The sequence below is a fragment of the Agelaius phoeniceus genome, chromosome 14 (assembly GCF_051311805.1).
Source record: "Agelaius phoeniceus isolate bAgePho1 chromosome 14, bAgePho1.hap1, whole genome shotgun sequence".
Classification (NCBI taxonomy): Eukaryota; Metazoa; Chordata; class Aves; order Passeriformes; family Icteridae; genus Agelaius; species Agelaius phoeniceus.
The window spans coordinates 14,716,039-14,737,406 of record NC_135278.1 but is presented as its reverse complement, the minus strand read 5'-3'; the positions used below and the strand labels follow the sequence as shown (position 1 = coordinate 14,737,406).

At 55.0% G+C, this 21,368-nt stretch overlaps 1 protein-coding gene across 1 annotated transcript in view; it reads right to left on the bottom strand.

Annotated features, from left to right (window-relative positions):
• AR (androgen receptor) overlaps positions 1-21,007 on the bottom strand; it is a 41,819-nt gene extending 20,812 nt beyond the window's left edge. The window contains exons 1-2 of the mRNA XM_054641475.2: positions 19,101-21,007; positions 2,036-2,187 (exon numbers count right to left, since the gene is read on the bottom strand). Of these exons, the coding sequence (XP_054497450.2) occupies positions 2,036-2,187; positions 19,101-20,011 (1,063 nt within the window). The 5' untranslated portion in view covers positions 20,012-21,007. The remainder of the gene's footprint in view (positions 1-2,035; positions 2,188-19,100) is intronic.
• Positions 21,008-21,368: the final 361 nt, after the last annotated feature.

The window sequence follows — 21,368 nt, the reverse complement described above, 5'->3', positions numbered from 1 at the left end:
GTGCTGCTCCAGTCACAGCCTCTGCTGCTCCCTCCACTGAAGGCTGTGGCTTGACACCAGCACCAGGAAGGTAACAGGTTTCTTTTCTCATGGGGAAGCATTTTGATCTACTGCTGTAAAGTCTCCAAGGGCGAGACTTGGAGGTTTTCTGAGAGGCATTTTATGGACTTTAAAACATGAGAACGCGCTGAAATATCAGCTTTCAGTAATGCTGCTCAGCTTGAAGAAGGAAGAGATCTGTCTGGAAACTCACCAAAAGTTAGAACAGAAATCACCACCTGCCATCTCTGCATTCAGTACCTATAAAGGAGCACAATTTATTGTCACTTCCCTAAAATAAAGACTTAGCCATGTACCTCAGGGTAGCATAAGATGAAGCCTGACAATTTGGCAGCCCCCTGCACACACATATGGCTCCTCAGGAAAGACAAAGGGCTGCTGCCCAATCCCAACAGGACCAAAATTAACATTTAAATCAATGCTATAACACCACCAGGAGAGGGAACAGCTCCACAGCACATGCCTCAGAGCAGCCCAGGCTGCCCCTCTGCCCGTGGGCACCTCTGGTCCCTGTGACCCACCCTGGTGCCAGGGGAGCACAGCTCCCACAGACACCCGCAGACACAGGCACTCCAGCAGCACTTCATCTGACTGAGAGCCAAGCCTCCACTTACTATAAATCAACAATAACTTGCTGACTTAAACAAGCATCTGTTATTTACTCTGGCTGCACAAGCCAACCCACTTGGCTTGACACAGAGCTGGTGTGCAGCAGAGACAGATCTGCAAATGATTTACTTGGGAGAAATATGCAAAATTTGTTAACTATTTGTTAATTGTTTGACTGCTCTTTTTGGCAACACTGATGTCCCCTGTGGCACAGCCCCTATTCTTCCCTGAACCAGCACTGACAAGTTGGCTCCTGGCACAGAGGAATGAGGGAAACACGACTCCAACAAGAGGCAGGATAATGCTAATTGATCTAATTGATGTAGAAGCAACATTCTGACAACAGCAGGTGAGCACCCCTAGCCTGGGACCTCTGCTCATGGGCAGGAGAGGTTGGGCACAGGGGAAGGCCATGGTGAGACAGAAGCTCCATCCTCTTTCTGCTGCCCGCCCTCTCCAGAGGACACCACAGCCAGTGACAACAGCTGCCCACATAAATTGTATCAGCAAGAAGGAAAGATGATGGCTGGTGTTGGCTCATCTCTCCTGACAGCAAGGCTGATGAGTGACCACAGGCACGTTACACTGCTGGACAGTTCATCTTCCACACCAGAGGCTCTCCCTGCTGCCCAAGAACCACAACTCTGAACTGCAGGTAGGAACCAGCCACTGCTGAGGCACAGCCTCAGGAAACAGCTGGGCTGGGAGCTTCTGCTTGTTCATTCCCCAGGAAAGGAGTTGCAAAGACCTTGCTGTTGAGAGGGAACATTTGGGCTCACATTTATCCCTGGAGACCCTGACACTATGGAGCTGGACATGAAGGAGTTGCTTTCTCATGGGCTGGGGAGAAGGATCACAGACCCCAAGGTCAGAGCAGGGCTCCTGGTGGACACAGGGTTGTGCTGTTTTGTGGGCACTCACAGAAGGGACCCTCTGGAAGGGCTGCAGGAGAGGAAAAGCCTCCCCTGTGCATCTGAGACCATAGGTGGGCTGATGGGAGCTTAAAGCACTCTGGGGAGTCAACAAGAGCAGCAGGAACTGACTGCTCCAGGCTCTCACCAGGTCACTAAGATAATCATGGAATCACAGAAACATTTGGGTTGGAAGGGACCCTAAAGACCATCTTGGGCCACATCCCTGCCATGGCAGGGACACCTTCTCAGAGATGAGGTTGCTCAATGCCACTGGAAAGAATTATATTTTGGCAAACTGGTTTGGCTACTTTTTGAGAACAATCTGTAAAATGAAATTACAAACGCCAGAGAGGAAAATCAATTTATCTTTGATTTTTCTCCCTTCCTGGTTTAAGAAATCTTAGAATGCCACCACAGTGGGGCAGTGACCTTCCCTTTCCTGTCCCCATTACCTTCAGCTGCCCGTTTGAAGAACACTTTGCAGCTCCCACACGTCAGGGCTCCGTAGTGGCACCCAGATGCTTCATCTCCACAGATCAGACAGGTCTTCTGAGGTGGGAAGTAATAATCAATGGGCAGGACATGGTCACGGCCCGGCTCCAACCTGCAGCATAAGGCAGAGAGGACAAGAGAAGGGTCAGCAAATGTGCTCAGGGCAAGCTGAGGGGAGCAGGGTCATGGCAGAACTGCAGGGATGGATCAGCCAAGCACTGAGCAGCAAGAGGGTGAGCAAAGCAACAACTGAGCCAAGCCTGGCCCTGACCATGCAGAGACCCTGCCCACTGCGTGCAGTGTGTGACAAAGTGTGACAAAGTACAGTGACAGTGACCCACAGTGACAGCACAGCCTAGGGACAGAAGGTGACTGAGACTGGCTGTTGCAGTGCTCATGGAATTTTGGCTTCAGTAATGAAGCTCATGCACCAAACAAGGCAGAGCACAACACTGCCAACCACTCGATGCCACGTTAACCACCATGCCAAAATGTCCCAGCACCACACTCCCCTTCTCCAACACCTCACCATTCCACACACCCAGATTCTCCTCTCTCAGCTGATACTGTCCCCTCCCCAGCCTGATCTGATCTGTTTGATCAGATCCTTGGAGAAACTGCTTTTCCAGAGGGCATGGTAGGAGGAGAGGGGCTTATCCAAATCAGGAGCCAACATGTCCAGGCAGTTTGGGAAGCACCATCATGTTGAGTTAATTACCAGAACTCATTTATCTGCAACCACTGAATGAGGCAATTAGCTTTTAACAGTCTCCAAGTCACAGCAACTTTTTCATAAAATTAGATCCCCTTTCATTTTTGGCATTGTTTATTGCTTGTAGGTGAGCTCTGAGAAATCAGGTTACATCAACAGTGTGACAAAGATGGGACTTCTTGAAAAAACCTTTACATCCAGAAAAGCCCCACTGTCCTTGCCTGTCCCTCACCTGGGAGCTGTGCAGATCCCACCTCAATAACTGGAACAGCAATTTAATCCTCAGTTCTTATGGTAGAAAACTTCTGAGTGATTTCTCATCTCTTTAACAGGAGCAATCAGTGACTTATGTGTGGATGCAGCCCAACCAGCCTTCCCCAGCCATCTCCATTTCCAAGGCTTTTCTGGAATTACTGATTAAATGGAGGAGACACAGTTGGCTGCACCGTGCCTGCCATAGTCAAATCCTGTTACAAAAAACATGTTCCTTTCTTGTCTTACATGGCATCCCACCTGCCCTCCTGGTGCTCCCACATCCCCCCATGTGCTCCAGAGCCCTGGCACTGGGTGAGAGGGGCTGCTGGAGAGCAGGCCCTGCTGAGGAATACCAGCAGCACATAGAAAAGCCTGGCTAAAAATGTCTTATTTATCCAGTGTGTTTTAGGTTCACACATAACAGGCTTTCCTGCTAATGGCCCAACACCTCTTTTCTCCTCTCTGTGCAGTCAGAAATCCAGCAGTGCTCATTTCCCTGTTTCCATCAGGCTTCCCCTGTGTCTCCCCCACGCTCTGCACTGTGTGCCATGAGCAGCAGGTGTCGTGACAATAGACATGGGACTCCCAGAGGACCCTGGGGTGTTTTTGAGGATTAATTATCTGAAACTGCAAAGCAGGTTTGCAATTGAGTGGCTTCTGAAACAGCTTTTAAAGAGCTGCTCATGTATGGAGAGATTTGTGCAAGTGCAAAAATACCTTCCAGCAGGTGTGCATCCAGAATACTCCATGCATGTGCCCCTGCCAGGGACGGGGCTGGGCAGGGCTGCCTGCACACCCCTCCATGCTCAGCCACCCTTGTCCCCACTGCCACCAACAGATGGAGACTGCAGGACACTGGCTGACACGGAAGGTGAGTCCTGGCCGTGGGACAGGCTCCTCCTGGGGCAAGGCTTGGCAGGGTGTGCACAGCCCCACACCCCAAGGGGCAGGAGATGGTGTTTAGGTAGGTGGGGAGTGGTTCTACCACAGGCCCTGCAGCACCAACGGGGTTCCCTGCCAGCATCCACTGCCCAGAGCCAAAGCATCTGCCCAGGAATGCCCTTGACTTCAAAACAGCACCAGTTTGCCTTTTCTTTTTTATTTTTAGAGAGAGAATTGCAAGAAAAACATAATGTGAAAATGTTCTAGCAACTCAGAATGAGCTATGCTAATGGTTCCCTTTACAATCCATTTCCCAGTTTCCTAGGGACATTTACAGGGTGTTCTCAAAACGTGAAGGTAATACACAACACAGGCCAATGAGCCAAAGAGGTGCCTGGAGAAGCTGCAGGGCTGGCAGCACTCTGGGCAAAGCCCCAGGTGCCACCTGCCCCAAGGTGCCAGTGCACAGCAGTGCCACAGCCTCTCGCCACCGCTGAGGGCACAGGAGGGACTCTGGCTGGAAGTTTGTACTCTATGGGGCTGTGCTGGCCCTCAGAGCCACAAGAGTGCTCAGGTCAGACCAAAACAACTGCAGGGGGTTCGCAGTTGGCACAAAGTGTGGCAAGTGTCAGCCCTGGTGCAGAGCCCCAAGCAGGGCGATAGCGGCCGGGGCAGACACAACTGGGACGGCGACGGCGACGACGGAGACAGAGCTGCCCCCAAGGCCAAGGTCGTGGCTGCCACAGAGCAGCTTGGTGGCTTTTGGGGGCAGGGAAAAACAACCTTGGTATCTCTTCTACAGCTCTAAGATGAGTTTTACTCTCGTTTCAGAAGGGTTCTGTAAGGAAATGGAGGATTTGCTGAGCTCCCCGCACACGCAAATATTTCTGGGGAGTAGGAACTATCATGTGATGAAGCATTTGTTTGTCATTAGTTAAATTTCACCAAACAGCCACATTTCACAACATCCCCAGAAAGCCAAGAGAAGGCACTGGTGAAAGAGGAGCCAACCACTTCTCCCTGTCCACAAAGGAAGTTTCCATCTCAGAAAAAGCTGGCACAGGCTGCTTGAAAGGAGCCATGGCGCAACTGCCCTAAGGCAGATCAGGACACAATGATGGCAGCTGCCACACACCCCCAGCTCATCCCACACAGGTGCCCCAGAGCTCTGGTCCCTTACTCCCTGAAGAAAGGGGGTTTGCACCTTCATGATGCTCTGTCCAAAATCGGCACGTCTGTGACACTCAGGAGGGTGTTGAGACCAGAACTGAGCCAGCACTCACAGGTGACACAGAACCCTCCCCAGCCATTTCAAGTATTGTCATTTCTGAGACCTTCTGATGTTATCAGGGGGGATCTCTGCCTTTAAAACAGCATTACCTGTGCATGACATTTTCTAAGGCAATATTAAGTTTAATTGGCTTCCCCTCAGTGCAGCTGTGGTGCTCCTGCCCGGATGAAGTTCTGTGACTCCCACCAAAAGGCCAGACCCATGCTCAGCAAAGGGCACGACTGCCCACTTTGGGCACATCCTCGTGTCCCCTTGCACTGTCATTTGGCTGCTGCTGGTTCCAGCCAGAGCTGAGCCAAGCCTGCATTCACAGCCACCAGACCACACTCATCCAGATAAAAAGACCTGCATAGAAACTTTAAAGCATTCATCTGTTAAAATGCTTTCAGCCATTTAATCTATAAACATGCAGCTTTGTACACTGAATTCATGTCCTTTCTGCTAAATAGCCTTGAGTATTTTCCAGTCTGCTCATGCCTTGTTTTTGTGTGCAATGGCAGCAGAGGCACGACAGCATCTGAGAGCAGAGCAGGGTGCAGCATGAGCCCCAGGCCTGGTAAACACATACAGGAACAGGATCCTCACGGATTTAAATAATTATTAGCAGATGACAATGGGTTTTCCAAGCATCCCAGCAGGGCAGGCTGGCAGGAGGAGCAGACCTCAGAGAAAGCAAATGTCCTCCCACCAGCAACTCACAGGAGCAGGCTTGGCTCTCCAGCCCTGGCACTGCCTCCGGGCCCAAGGGGCACAAATAGCTTCCACAGGCACAGCTGCACAAATCCCTTCTCAAATCCCTAAATTAAACTCTGGGTTTTTGTTTTCAAACACTCTGTTTCCTTGTTTTGACAGTTTATTTTTCATACAGCGCATCCCCCCTGCAGCTGAAGTTCCACCGCTCCCAGCCCTTTTCTCTCCTGTGCTCCTCTGTGGTGCATGAAGGAGCTGCATGGACACAGCCACTGCTTGTCCCTGCACTCAGGGGACAGCCCCAGCTGTCCTGACTGGCTGAGGCAGTGCACATAACCCAGCCTGCCAGGGAGTCTCCTCATTTAATGGCCATCCTGGGCTCCCACCTTTCATTCAATCTTCCACAAGGAAGAAGCAGAAAATAAGCTTGCAAAGGTGAAAGGTAGCAGGTTTGCTACACCTGGAATGCAAAGCCTGGGAGAAGCCACCCTGCAGCCTTTGCACCTCACCAGTGGCCACAGCAGAGGCTGCTGCCCACATTTGGTGCAGCTCACACCAAAACTTGAGCCTGATGTCCATCCAGAGGCTCAGGGAGCAGCTTAAATAAATCAGCTCAGAGAAGATGGAACACTTGATCCCCCAGACAGAGCAGGTACCTATGAAAAGAGATGGCACGAGGACAGTGCAAGGTCCCTTCAGATGGGAACTCACCTGATTATGAAGCCAAAAGGGGACAAAAAAGCAAACAAGGAGCAGCAAGGCTGCAGGCAGGCCGCAGCCCTGAGGAGCACTCCCGAGGTCATCAGAGCCCTACACTGTGTCCTCCTGGTGACTGCAGAACCACCTGGAGTCACCAAGGACAGGACCTTGGCATCCTTGTTGCACAGAGAACCCTACTTATTTTCCAAGGAAACACTCTGTCCTCACTGATATTTATGCAGTTAGTTTAAGCTACACCATAATCTTCCATTTTTCAAATACATCTCTTCTGCTCACAAAAAGAAAATGTGCCTGTAAAGAAAATCACAAATAATGAGATAGTTGATACATATATTTCATGCTCCAAGAGACACTGCTATCATGCCATATGCAGGTACAGGCTTAGAGCTCCCAGGAAAGCATCCAGGGTACAGACTTGTGGTGCCACATACCAACATCTTCACCGACAGGAGAACTTCCACCTTTCCCTCTTCCAAAATCAAGTGCACTGATGCTTACAAAATGCTCTGGAAGAGGGGATGCGAGTTCTCAGTGCCTTTTCTCACAGCTGGTGTGCCAGGCAGATCTCCAGAGGAACAGAACACAGTACCAGTGTCCAGCCATGGGGCACAGCACCTCAGCTGAACTGGCCATGTGGCCCCCAAGGCCACCATGGTCCCCCAGCACCCCAGCTAACCACAGATTCTGGTACAGGGCTACCAAGAGAAACCCCAGGCAGAAGGATTCCAATCAGTGTCTCACAGAACTCCAAATGAATTTGGGATTTAATTTGGCAACAAGGATCAACTTGTGCTGATGGCCTGAGGTCAGTGGTCAGCTCCCAGCTGGGCTGCTGAGGGATGCCAGGATTCATTCCCAGACTCAGATATTTAAAACACAAAATATTTTCCCCTTTTCCTTTGGCAGTGGAATTATTGCTAAGGAAACCAATGCTGCAAATTCTGCATTTTTATTTCTCCACTGTAGGAAGCACAAGGCAAAACCAGTCAGCAAGAAGGGCGGGACCCAGCATGGAAACACGAGGAGACCGCAAATACCACGAATTTGGCACCCAGCTGGGGAGGCACAAGGCCCGAGCCAGCACCCTCCCCCGGGCACAGCACGGAGCCCTGGCATGGACGGGCACGGCAGCAATCAGCAGAGCCCCCCACCTCGGGGAGCAGCCCCCTGCACCCCTCCTGCAGTGGGGATCACTGCAGCAGCACTGCAGCGCTGGTCCCACCACTCACCAGCAGCACCGGGTTATTTTTAGGCACATTTCTATCAAGACCAAACCTTTGCAGAGACACAACTGCAGAGGCATAAAAATCCTTTGCCTTATTATGTCTGGGAGTGGATACAAGCGCTATCTGCAGAACTTCCCTTCAGCTCTGCTGGCAAAGCAGAGTTTCTAGAGGAGACTTCACGACTTGTGCAACACTATCATCCTCCCGCCGCGTCCTCCAAGCGGATCGTGCTGTGACTCATCCCCGACATAAACACACTAATTATAAATGAAGGTTTCACATATTTAGTGCCAGGTCTCCCTGCAACTCTTAGCCCCAGTCTCAGCAGAACAGGCAACAGAGAAGCAAATTCCCCAGCAACTCACAGCCATTGGCTGACACCCACCAATCCCTCCTGCTCCCCATCCCGGCCTTCGTGGCATGCCCGCTGCTCACAGCTGCCCACACCTGCACATGGATTGGGGCAGGAGCAGGGCAGGACTGGGACAGGAGCAGGGAAGGATGGTGGGGATGGGTGGATGGATGGATGGATGGATGGATGGATGGATGGATGGATGGATGGAGGATGGATGATGGATGGATGGATGGATGGATGGATGGATGGATGGATGGATGGATGGAAGATGGATGGATGGATGGATGGATGGATGGATGGATGGATGGATGGATGGAGGATGGATGGATGGATGGATGGATGGATGGATGGATGGATGGATGGATAGCTGCACCAGTACCAACTCCAGCAGCACATACCTACAACCCACTGTATCTAGACAGGCATGGGCTGGGAAACAGTGCTTTGATGCCAGTTTGCACCTTTAGTGACATATGGCAGGGGCAGCCACACCTGCTGTTTTGGAGGCTGAGAGCATTCCCAGGAAAACACAGGGAGCAGAGCCCTGCAGCCCTGCACCCGGCTGCCTCCAGGACCTGTGGGCATGGGTGGTCCTCCTGCTATCAGGGATCCATGCTGGAGCTTTGACTGGCCCTGCTGGACAGCCATGTCCAGAGAAAGCCATGGCACACCAGGGACCAAAGCCCTGCCCACTACCCCTTGCCCGTGCTCTTCCAAGAAGGCGAGGAATGAAAGCAGCCAAAAATCATTTTCTTTCAAGCCCGCCTGCAAACCAAAACACAGATGCCACATCTAATTTTAGGCCTCCCAGCCTTGAGAGTGTTCTCCTGAGTCTGTGTGAGCGAGCAGCGAGATAGTCATCTCAGGACACGCCGCAGCCGCGGTGGCTGCGCACCCGCCTTGACCCCAGCTCTGCACAGGGGGGCAAGGGCAGAGCAGGAGGGCACAGTATGGCCTGGAGTTAACAGATCCCCACAGGGGATCCTGCACGACATACTGAGCCCCCTCCACTAACTGCAGTTGAGGGCAGAGGGACTGGCCAGCCACCCTGCTAACCCCGGGCTGCCACTTTCTTCCTGATGGACATGACAACTGCTTCAACTCAGGCCGCAATCCAAGGTTTTAAGCACCCACGTGGCAAAAGGGAAGGAGAACTGAACAAGAAGAGGACAGCTGTCCCCTGGAACCTTAGCTCCCATCTCAGCTCAGCTCTGCCGAGCCCTCAGCACAGCCCCAGTGGGATTTCTGTCCTGCAGGCTTCCCAGCACTGTGCTCTGCTCCCTTTTCAAACCACCCCCAACACAGCCCCGAATCAAGGACCCGGCACTTGGCACAGGCTGTGCTGTAAACAAGAAAGGGGAAAAGTCTCTCTCCTGCTATTGTTTTTCTAAGCATTTAAAGATGCTCCAGGGGACTGGGGAGCAGACGGGGAAGTAATAGATTTCTTTGTAAGGGGAAGATCCTATTATCAGGGAAAAGACTTTTTAACCACAGGGAACACGTGAAAACAAAGCCAATTAGGGAGAGCCAGAAAAACGAAATCCATGTGAACAGGCTGAGTTCATCAGGACGATGTCACATGTTCTGGAGCACAGGAGCATGCACAGGGACAATGCCCAGAGCCAGCCCACGGGGATCACAGTCCCCACTGGACCCATGGCTCCAGACACGTCCCCCAGCCCTGCCCTGCTCCCAGGGCACTGCCAGGCAGCAGGAGAGGGAGTGGGGCTGAGCTGGGGGCTGGTTCTCAGTGTCTGAGCAGGGAGAAGCAGCAATGCCTGTCCCACACCAAGCCCTGCGCTGCCTGCAGAGGCTCCCAGGGCTCCAGCCACCTCTCCTTCCTGCGGGCAGCACATGGCACAGTGCCTGCCCTCCAGGGACATGTGCGCAGAGGGAACGCTGCAGGCTCCAGGGTGAGGGGTGGGGATGCTCCTCACAGCACAGAGAACACACACATAATCTGTGTGTGGTGTTCACGGGAAGATTATGAACATCCACGATGTGCACAGGCACACACACACACGATTCAATAGAAATAGTAAATCACCCCAGCACTCTTTGCAGGGGGATTTCATTTTCCAGTTGACGCACCCCATTGCTTCCCAGATGAAAGCTATCAACCCAATCAGCACAAGAATTCCTTCTCTGTATTTCTCCTTCAAGAGGAAAGTGGAGCTGCCGAGATATCCCGTCCCAGCCCTCCCAGGAGCAGGTCGGGAGATGTGCGGGATCGGCGCGAGGGGGAGGAGGCAGGAGCCTTCACCAGGAAATTTGTGATACAGAGACTTGTGCCTGGGCTCTGTTCTCAGCACACAGGCCAAGGTCAAAGCGGTTTTTTTTCTGCCATTTCTAACCGGCAAAGAAGCAAACACAGCTAAAATCTGTAACAGCAGCCAAAATGCTGAGGGCTGGTGAAAGCAGCAGAGACAGAAGTGTCGTGTCATTTTGGGAGAGACAAGAATCCCCCTCCATCCACCCCCAGGCACAGAGAGCACAAGGGGGAGGAAGCAAACCCTGGGGTTTTCCCACCTCATCCCAGGGACTGAACACATCCTCTGTAAAATGTATTCTGGAGATCTGCAGCCTCCCCTCTGGCATTTGTAGGGATTGTTCCTGCTGGCAGCAATTCCAGAAGCTGTCCGTGGGATGGGGGTCTGGAAGGTGAAGATGCAGCTGTAACACAGAAGGATTTGCCCCGAGGTTCTTCCCAAAGCCACTGGCTACAGCCAGCCCATGTCCAGTCCCTGCAGGAGCATATTGGTGCAGAGGGAGAGGTCACCCACAGAATGCACCACCCATCCTTAGGTGACAAAGCCAGGCAGGACACGACTTGGAGCAACATGGTCTAGGGGAGATGTCCCTGCCACAGAGGGAGTGCAGTGAAATGGGCTTTAATGCCTCTTCCAAAAAGCCCATTCCCTGAGTCTATGACCAGACTCTGCAGGCTCCAGCAGGAGCTGGATCAGGCAGCCAGCAGCCAGGACATCCCCCCAGCAGTGCCTGTCACAGACACCTGGCTGCAGACATGAAAGGTAAATCCTCATGGCTGCTGCCATGCCCAGTGCATGAGGGGTGGCTGGAGCTCTGCATGGAGCTCTCAAACAGCTCTCCTGCTTTGCACAGCCCAAGCAGGGCTCTGCCAGCCCAGGCACACCTCAAGTGTGTCTCAGGAGCACCCAGATCTCAGGACAGACACACCAAATGGTAAATGTTCCTGTGCCCAGCTGCTTGCCCCAGCTAAGGCTGCTCACAGCACTCCCTCCCCACACCAAGGGTGTCCCAAGCCAGCCCTGTCATTGTCCCAGCATTGGTGGCTCTGCACTGACTCTCCCATCCTGAGTTAAGCCATCTCTTTCGCCCCTAGAGTTGTTTGGGAAGTGACAGCTGCCTTGCCAGGCACCACGACAGACTGGCCCCCTCAGCAGAAACAGGGGCTCAGCCCAGGAATCATTATTTACTTATTAGGATGGGCTCTCTTCTCCTTTGGATAGCACAGGGAAGGCACCAGGACACCTGTGGAAAGCATGGGTGTAATCCAGCCCTGTGGACACCCGAGCTGCCTGGGGCCGGGTGGCCTGGGAAAAGGGCAGAAGCTATAAATACCTGGGGAACTGGCATGTACTTTTCAGATTATTTCTATTACTGCAAATCACTTAATCTGAGGTCCACGTCCCTACAGACCAATCCCACCACTCCTGAGGACGTGTCAGCACCTGACTTCTCTGTCACTATTTGCAGCGGCATCCCCGGGCGGGGGCTGGGGAGCTCCGAGCCAGGGCGCAGCGGGTGACCTTGCTCTTCCTGGCCTCTGCTCAGCCTGAGCGGGGAGCGAGCGGCGCCCTGAGAGCAGCTGAGCCAAGCTGACCCCAGGCAAACCGAGCCTGCCCCGTTCCGCACAGGTCCCCGGGGAGCGGCGGCTCCTGCGCGATGCTGCACTCCCGTAACCCGGCTCCTGCAAACACTGCCCCGGAGCTGCACAGGGACACCGGGGCCAGCGGAGGTGAGCGGGCCCCTGCAGGGGTGCAAGGTCCAGCAGGCTGCGGCAGGACGGTCCCCAGGAGCCAGCACAAAGCCAGCACAGCCCCCCGGGACCCCAGCGCCCAGCCAGGGCTGCGGCACTCACACACCTGGGGCTGCTGTTGGACCTCAGCCCCCAGGAAAGGGACAATTCCCATGTCCACAGCTGCCTGGAGGCTGAATGAATCGCTGCTCCTGAGCGCTTCAGCAGTGAAGTTCTACTGCTGGGAGTGTTTTTATTACTGTTAGAGGATACTTTGAATCTCACCTGAAAACGCTGGTGAGAAGAATCAGGGTGCAATGGCTGGATGTAAAGCAGAACAAAGCACAGGCACTGCCCACTGCAGGCACCTGGCAAGGGTGAGCCGGACTCCCTCCACCAGGAGGTTTCCCCAGAGAGGCTCATCCCTCCCTCTGCCCCTCACCTGGAGCAGGCAGGGGATTAAGGGCGATTGGACGTGGATGAGCAGCACAGGCAGATCAGGGAAGGCAAGCAGCACTGGTAACAGCGAGAGAATATGGATGGAGAACCTCCGTCACAAGTCTTTGCCATGACAACTGGGCCAGTTCCTTTTCATTTCAATGAGCTCCCTCATAGCACTGTTAACAAACAGGGCTGGCTCTGGTCCCCACAGTGTGCAGCAACGCTCGATACCAGGGCCACCAGCCACCGCCAGGACCACCACTGGGCATGCCTGCACAGCCACCCACTAAGGGCTGATGTGACCAAATCTGCCTCCTAATTGTTTACCAGGCATAAAAGCTCTGCTACAACAGGAGATGGGAGATCTGCCTCCTGTGCATGCTGGATCTCTGGAGGAAAAGAAAGAGCTGCAAAGGATCCAGTACCCCCACAGGAAGTGTTGCCATCGCTGTTTTCCTATGAACATGGTGCAGAGCTGGGCTCATCCAAGGTGAGAGCAGATCACCCTGGTCAATGCCCATGTGTGACCCAATGATGACCCCAACAGGACCTGCCTGTGTCCCCTGTGCCACATCACTATGTGCATGTGGTGGTACCAAGCCGCCCTCCCCAGCTGGCCCAGGCTGTCCGTGATGGCTTTGTGGCACTTGCTTTGCGTCAGTCTGAGGTGCAGACGTGCCTTTTGCAGAAAATCTTCCAAAAAGAAAATTAACTTGCACACAGTAATGAGGCTGAAGAGCTGTGCAAGGAGGATTCTTCATTTTTCCTATATATTTTCAATGTTCCAGAGCCATCCACAGCTGCACAGATCTCTGGGATCTACCGGGGCAGCTCTCAGAAACAAACAGTTTTTACTAGAAGTCATAGAAAGTCTCCCACTGAATAGTTTTCTTTCAGCAAACACTCATTTGATAAATTTTAAATGTTCACAGGATGATAAAATAAATACAATTTCTTTCTTTTGTAATTTTAGTCCACAATCACTAGCAGAAAGTATCCACTGCAAACACCAACCCAGCAGGCTCCAGTGAGTGCTCCAAGTCTAGACAGCAACTGGCAATGGAGAACTGGCAAACTGGGACAGCCACCTTCAAACAGCAATTTATAAAATATGAATGAAGGTCCGTGCCAAGAATGGAATTCATAGGAATGACAGAAAAACACAAAGAACTGAGCTACTGCTCTCTACTACAAATTGTTCTCAACGCCGTCTAATGAAATTGTTTTCATTACACCAAAACATGACTATGAGATTTCCAATATTTTAGGGAATTTTGTGATTTCTTCCTGCAATATATGGCAGTGTTTCCAGCTTTCCTCCCAGCTCAGGAGCATGCCCCCCTCGCCATGCAGAGACTGACTCCTGACCTGAGCCCGTTCCTGCCCCTGCCCATGGGCAATGTGCGCCCGCGGGGACCCGGAGGTGACGCCTGGCACGGACACAGAGCGGGCTCTTGTCTCTGCTGGAGCCGGCGTGGCCTTGCAGGGTCCTGCTGCTGCGGGGGGAGAGCTGGCCTCGCCCCTGGGACACCGCTCACATCGGCTGCCTCGCTACAGTGTTTCTGCTCTCATTCTTCCCGGGACTGTCCCACACCTTCCTCGCTCTGAGAAACCGCACAGAGGCAGCGACTTCCAGGAATTGTGGGCTCTGTGCCTCGGGGACACGATCCCAACTCCAACTGATGCACGGCCCCTGGGGCTGGTACCTGTGCCCATGGTAGGGATCCTGTCCCGGGGGAAAAACCCATTTCTGCGGAGGGAATCCTGACTCCTGTCCCCCAGGCCACAAAACACACTCTCCTGTTCCAAATCAATACTTTGACATGCTCTTCTGTCCTCAGAAGCAGCACCAAAGCGCTTCCCATAGTTAACTGGCTCTCAGTCTGGAATGAAGTTCTCCCATGAGGAAAACCAATGGTTATGCCAGACTGGCTCCAGGAGTGGTGCTCATCTGTTCAATGGATAAACACTTGTGCAATAGGGAATCTGTAAACAGCAGGAAGAATGTAAAAGCTGCATAAGCAGAAGAGCTGCCATGAGCAGATCCTGTGCAGCTCCCAGCCCTGAAGCCTCGGGAAAACACACAAAATACCTGTGTGACTGCGACCCACCAACACTCTGAAAGCTTTTTGTGGATTGTTTCTTTGGCAAAATTTTCTGATTTGCAGCTGCTGCTTCCAATACCAAGTGCCACATAAAGCCTGTCCTTCCACTGCCACCGGCACTTGAGAGGAACCAGGGTGGAATACTCACTGCCGATACCAAGCACAAGACTGTGGAAGCAGCTTCCAGAGGGTGTAAGAGCTCAAAAGCTCAAGACATTTGGAAAATAGGATGGGAAAGCTTAGAGGAGGATGGGGCAAAGTCTGCCTTTGAGCAGTGAAGAGGCAAAGAGATGCTGTGTACGCTCAGAGCAGCTGGGCAGGGACACCCTACATGTCTGCCCTCCACAGCCCAGCCCCTGACAGGTGATCCATCTCCTCTTCCCAGCAGTGAGGGAGAGCTGGAGCCCAGGAGAGCAGGGGAGAGAGGGACAGACAGACAGAGGAGGGAGGGGAAAATGAGGAGACCATTTTATGAGATTTGATATTTGCTCAGGAGTGAGAAAAAGGAGACACCAGTGCCATGCTCCAGGTCAGTGCCCAGTCCTTGGCTGCTCCCCCAGTCCTGAGGGGTTCTCCATGCTGAGCACAGCTCCAACATCCCTGCAGCTCCAGTTACCCAGCCCCAGAGTATCACCTATTTCACAACCCCAGCTCCAGCCATGACAGACATGCACCCTGCACAGCCTGCTATCATTCACCAAGCCCTGAGTTCTCTATTCCAGCTCCAGCTGGATTATCATAGCTGTCCTGTGAGCAAGGAAAGGGTGAGAGGTGCTGAGGAAGAAATTTGTTTATCTTTTCTCTTCCCCATTTATCAGGAATTGACAGCAAGCTTTAGCACACCCCCAACTCCCCTGGCCACCAGAGGCTCCCTGTCCATAGGGTCTGAAAGGACTGGCTGCCCACGTGATGTTCTGCCATGCTCCTCTTGTCTTCAAAGACATATTTGCATCCTATGGCCAATTGCCAGAGCAGAAAGGTCACACTGACAACAGCAGACAGGAGGGTCAGCCCTTCCCAAGGGCTTTGGAGTTCTGCCAGTGCAGTGCTGGGGGTCCCCAGAGCCCTCCTGGGGCTGGGATGCCAGAGCAGCTGCTGCCGGGCACAGCCTGGGAGTGAGAGCAACCCTGAGAACGACCTCCTGCCTCATTCCATCTCTCAGTGTAACAGCTGCCCTTCACTCCTTCATCTCTTTGCCAGTCTTATCTCCTCCCTCCATAGGAAGGAATTACTGCAGGTTTTATCTGTAAGCCTATCACAATTACAGAGCAGAAACAATTACAGAGCCATCGAGCCAGGTGATGAATGAACACGTGGCACTGGCCCAAACTGACCACAGCCAGACTAGGGAAGGGAACCAAAGGCAGATGTAAGCAGCAAACACCAGGATTCCAACCAGTATCAGCACCAGGTAACAGCAGTGATAGCAAATGCCACTTAAAAACGTCTGAAGCTACGTGGATAGCAGATCTTCCTGAGCCAAAAGCCCCTGAAATCCTTTTCTCCCCTTTGATTCCATTGCTTCAGTAACAGCTCCTTCTCTGATTCCATTTCGTTTTAAACTGGAGGCCACCCCCTCCAATCCGCCACTGTAATTTGTCTTCTGATGGCAGAGCCTTGGATTTACTCTGACAATGCTCCATTTTGCTCCTGAAACAGGTTATTTTGTCACCTCAAATACTGCTGGTAGTAATGATGCAACAACCGGAGCAAAAAGATAAACAGCTCCAAGTCCAGAGTAACAAAACATCCAATTAATTTGCTAATTACATGCAAGCCTGACTGGCACAGTCAGGGACACTCTACCAAAAGCTTTAAATTAAACCCAATTGTGTTAGTAACCACATTGTGGTTCTTAATTGTGTTTCTGAGATGTGCCAGCACCTCCTAACCCTGTCACTTCCTCAAATATTAAAAACTGCTCATGCTTTAGTGTTGTATGAAGGGTGTTTAACTCAAAAAATACCTACCTATACCTGATCCCAACTGCAGCAGGGTAGAACTGGGGCTTGGGAGAACTCCATCTGTGAGGGAAGAGCCATGATCCTGCTGGCAGACAGCAGGACCATCCAGAGAGGAAAGAAAGTAGGAGCAGCACACCTTGAAATGCTCCTTATTCTCCAAAGCAAGAGGGCCTGTGTGTGCCTCTGCTCCCAGCAGCACCCTGAGGGACAGGGCTCTGAGGTGCCCATTGCTCCTCTACAGCCCCAGAAGTGCCCTCACTGTCCCCACAGAATGCTGAGGCTGCACCCTCTGAGGGTACAAGGGGAAAACTTTATGTGCAAGGTCAAGTAGGGCAGGAGATCAGACCTTGCACCAGACAGCACAGGGTGCAGGTCCAAATGCCAGTCTTCCTTCCATCAGGGAATTTTACTACAGAGCCTCTCAGCTCCCACAAACCTTTCTTCCCCCAGGCCCTGCTGTCTGGGATGCTGGTACACGATCCCCCCGCTCCAGAGCAGCAGAGGCTGATCCTGTGCTAGCACCCACAGAGCCAGGAGAAAATGCAAAGCTGCAGGAATGGGCCAGCAGCACGCTGTAAAGCTAATGGAGACTTTGCTAGGATAAAATGTAAACCTGGCAGCGATTAACACACATGGCTTGAGCCAGACCACGCCGAGCGTTCCGCTTTCCTCACGGCGTTTGGAAATTGCATCTGAGCACAGAGAGACAATGTCCCTCCATTACACCTTTGCAGCAGCAGGGCAGTGCTGTGCAAGCCTTGGAGTTCAAAGGACAAGACACTGGTGCTGTAAAGGTTGCTGTGCCAGCTCCAACCCTGCTGATCCCACAGAAGTCTGCTAAGGCACAGCACACCCAACACAGCTGCAAGGAAAAGGAGTACACAGCACTTCCCACAGGAATGAGGGAGATGTTGCTTATCTCTAAGGCAAGACCCGGGCAAAATGTACCTGCTGCTGCCTAGTCCAGCCTCCAAGACTGCCTGCAGACCTGCATGGGAGCCACACCTGCTCTCCTCAGTGTGACATTCCCTGTCTGTGCAGGACCCCCCTGCTCCGCAGGCAGAGCGGCAGCACGGAGCAAACCTGCACCGCCATCAGCAGCACCCCAATGCTGAACTTTCCCAACTTGATTCCTCCCTGCCTCCTCTGCACTGATTCCAGCAGAGATTTATGCAGACTCCAGAGACACACCCAGAGCTTGCATAGCTCCTGCCACGTACGAAGCTCACAGCTGGATGATGCTCACAGCTGCACTCTTCCTGACCTGTCATTACTTTTATTCTTTTTTCTTTTGCCAAGCCCTTGACATCTCTGTACAATCCCCCAGTAAATCAGCGTGTGGATGGAAATTGCCCCGGTACCCAAATGAAGCTCTGGGTATTTAAAACAGAAACAAGCCCAGAGGCAGTGGACTCGCCTGGTGCTAATTTAGAGGTAAAATCTAATTGTTCATTTCAGCCTTTGCTCCCAGCATCCCAAGCATCACAGGGTGAGTGTGTGGATGCAGGACTCCCACAATGCAAACCCCAGCTGAGGCCCCACATACTCCTGGATGGGGCTGCCTCCGAGCCAGCAGAAAATCCCTTGGGCAGCCCTTTCTCCCTCCCATTTCCATCATTTTGGCCATGTTCTGTTGTGCTCACACGTGAGAATGCAGGTGCCCACTGCTTTAAATGCTGTACAGGTATTTTACAAAGATGGCTCATGTACTTTTTTTTCAAGTTAATCCACCAAGAAAAATTATTCTTGATTGAATCCTACTTCTCAAAAAAAAAAAAAAATCTCCTCTCCCCTGGTTTGTTCCCTGTTCTAGCTCTACTTTAAAACACATTTTCTACCTGTACTTAAAACAGCCCCGAAGCACAGGTGATGTTTCTCTGCCACTACATTCGGGGTTTCCTGCTCTGCACAGTGCATTCGCGGCAGGCAGCTCTCGGCGGGACAAGTTGCTGGGAGGATTTTAACTCGATGTCAACATCCGTCCGTGCTTCGGGGCTCAGCGTCCCGATCTCGCCCGCTCCCAGCGGCAGGAGCAGCGGGATAACAGATGCGTGAGGAAACGAGATAAACACAACGGCCTCACAGGACGGCGGGGACACCAGGCGTGCACCGCGGCGTTCCTGGCGCGATCTCGCCTAGTCAGTCCCAAAGGAGAGCATCGTGGCAAAAGGGAAGATTCGGCAGCGGAGACCAAAGCGGGAACAGCCAGGACATAGCGGGTGGGACCCGCGGTGAGCGCGGCGGGGAGGCTGGGGCGGCGCGGGGTGCAGAAGGTGGCAGAGGGATGCGGGCACGGGATGCCGGTACTGGCGGGATGCAGGATGCCGGCGGGAAGCACGGTGCAGGGTGCGCTTGCCGGTGGGCTGCGGGACGCGGGTACTCACCGGAGATCGCCGTAAGCGCCGGCGTAGCCCTCGACCCAGGGCTCCAGCTCGCTCTTGATGCCGGGGGCGGGGGCGGCGAAAGGCGCCCGGCCCGGTGGGTACCAGGCATCGGCAGGGCAGTCGGCGGGCCCGGCGGGCGGCTCGGGGCACGGCCCGTAGAGCTGCCCCTCCTCGGCGAAGAAGGTGGGCCAGGGGGGCGCGGGGCCCGGCGGGACCAGCTCGGCCCCGAAGCGACACGGGCCGCCCCAGCCGCCTCCCGGAGCCGGCCCCGCCGCGTTCTCCAGCTTGACGCGGCCGAAGCCGCGGGGCAGCCCCGGGCCGGCGGGCGGCTCTGCGGCCAGGGCGGCCTCGAAGACGGGAGAGGGGTCGCGGGCAGGCGGGCGCGGGGCGCGGGGCGGCCCGGCGGGCACGGCGAACATGCAGTCCTCGCGGGGCAGCTGCTCGGCCGGAGTCTCCAGCGCCTCCAGCGCCAGCCCCATGGAGGCGGACACGGCGCGGCACAGCTGCCGGGCACTGTCGCCCAGCGGATCTTCCTTGTCCGCCGGCTCGGTCTCGGGCGGCGGCAGCATCGGAATCGCACCCGCCTCGCCCAGCAGCTCCCTCAGCTCTCCGGCGCAGGGGAAGGACGAGCCCATGGCGGGGCCGGCGGGCGGCAGCGCCTTACCGGGGGCGCGGGGCTCGGGGGGCGGCAGGCAGCTCGGCGGGGGCGGCAGGCAGGCGGGGGAGTCCGGCGGCGCTCGGGGACTCGGCGGGCAGGGCGCGCTTGGCGGCGGCTGCCCGGCGCCGCCCGGTTCCTCTCGCGGCGGCTGGAAAGCGTCGCAGACGCTCTGGAAGAAGCTCTGAAAAGCCCCGCGGAAGGTCCTGCCCGCCGGTCGCGGGTAGACGCGACCGACCCCCAGCTGCACCTCCATGCTCGCCGAGCGCGGGGCAGCGATCGCTGCGGCGGCGGAGCGAGGCGAGGGCGGAGAGCCTTGGCAGCGCTCCCGGCCCGACCCCCGCGGGCCGCCTACCCGTGGCGCTGCTCCGCGGCGCCCATGGCAGTGCCCGCCGGGCTCGGAGCTCGGTGCGCGCAACAGGCAGGGAAAGTTGTCGGCGGGGGCGCGGGCAGGTGCGGCGGCGGAGCGAGGGGCGGGCGGGGACGGCCGCGGGGAGGGAGGCGCGGCGGGGAGACCGCCCCGCTCCGGGCTCCGCCGCGATTAACTCTGTGACCGCCGCGGCGGCAGCGGCGCCCGGCCGGCCCCGGGCTCGGCGCGGCCCCAGCGGCGGCCCCGGAGCAGCGCGGACGCCGAGCCGCAGCCCCGCCGCAGTGTCCGGGCTTGGCGCCTCGGCGGGCGGCTCGGAGCTGGATGAGCGTGCCCGGCCCGGCCCGGCTCGCTGTGGACATCGCCCGGCACCGCGGCCCCCGGGTGAGCGCCCGCCCGGCCCCCGCGCCCCGGCTGGGCGGGACGGGGCGGGGATGGGGGCGGCGGCCGCCCGGGCTCCCGGCTGAGCTGCCGATGGAGCGGGTGCGTGCGAGCCACCCGCCCCAGGCCGGCTCGGCTGCTCCCCCGCTCTCCCCCCGGCTGACAGCTGGCGCAGCTGGGCGGACTTGGTCAGAAAAATGCTCCTTTTGGCGCTCAGCAGCTCCCCACCCTCGGCTGGGCCCGAGGCGATCCCCGCACCTCTTGGTTCGGTTCCTGCGTGAGGACCGGCCGCCCGCTTCCACCTCCCAGTGCCCCGCGTCGTGCCACAGCCCCCGCCTGGCAAAGCACGAACCGTCCCGGGGGCATCCCCGCCCGGGTCACGCACTGGGATGAAAAACACCTCGCTAGCAGAGAGAATTAGTGCGGGACCTACCGTAAACAAGGCTTGAGCTCCCCTTGCTGGTCCTGGAATAGCAATCCTAAAGCAACTTCTGGGAGGCACCATCCCCAAGAAACCTGGGAATGGAGTCATTTCCATTCGAGGGAGCTTAAAACAAGCCCGTTACTTTGAGCCCCTTTGAAGACAAAGGGAAAAAAGTCATAAATAAGCGGAGCCTGTGGGGAAAACAGAGAGACATATCCCATCTTTTAAAAGCCTTTTTACAAGCTGCGGAAGATAAAAATAAAAATCGAAGTCCAGCCAAGCAAAATTTGGCAATGTCCTCCATCCTGCCTGCGGGATCGGAGCAGCCGGGGGAGGAGGAGGAGGGATGTGCGCCGTGGGGACGGGGTCACTGCCGGTGCCTGCTGCAGCCCAGCACGGCTGCGGGCAGGGGCTGCCACTCCCCGGGCCGTGGGGAGCCCA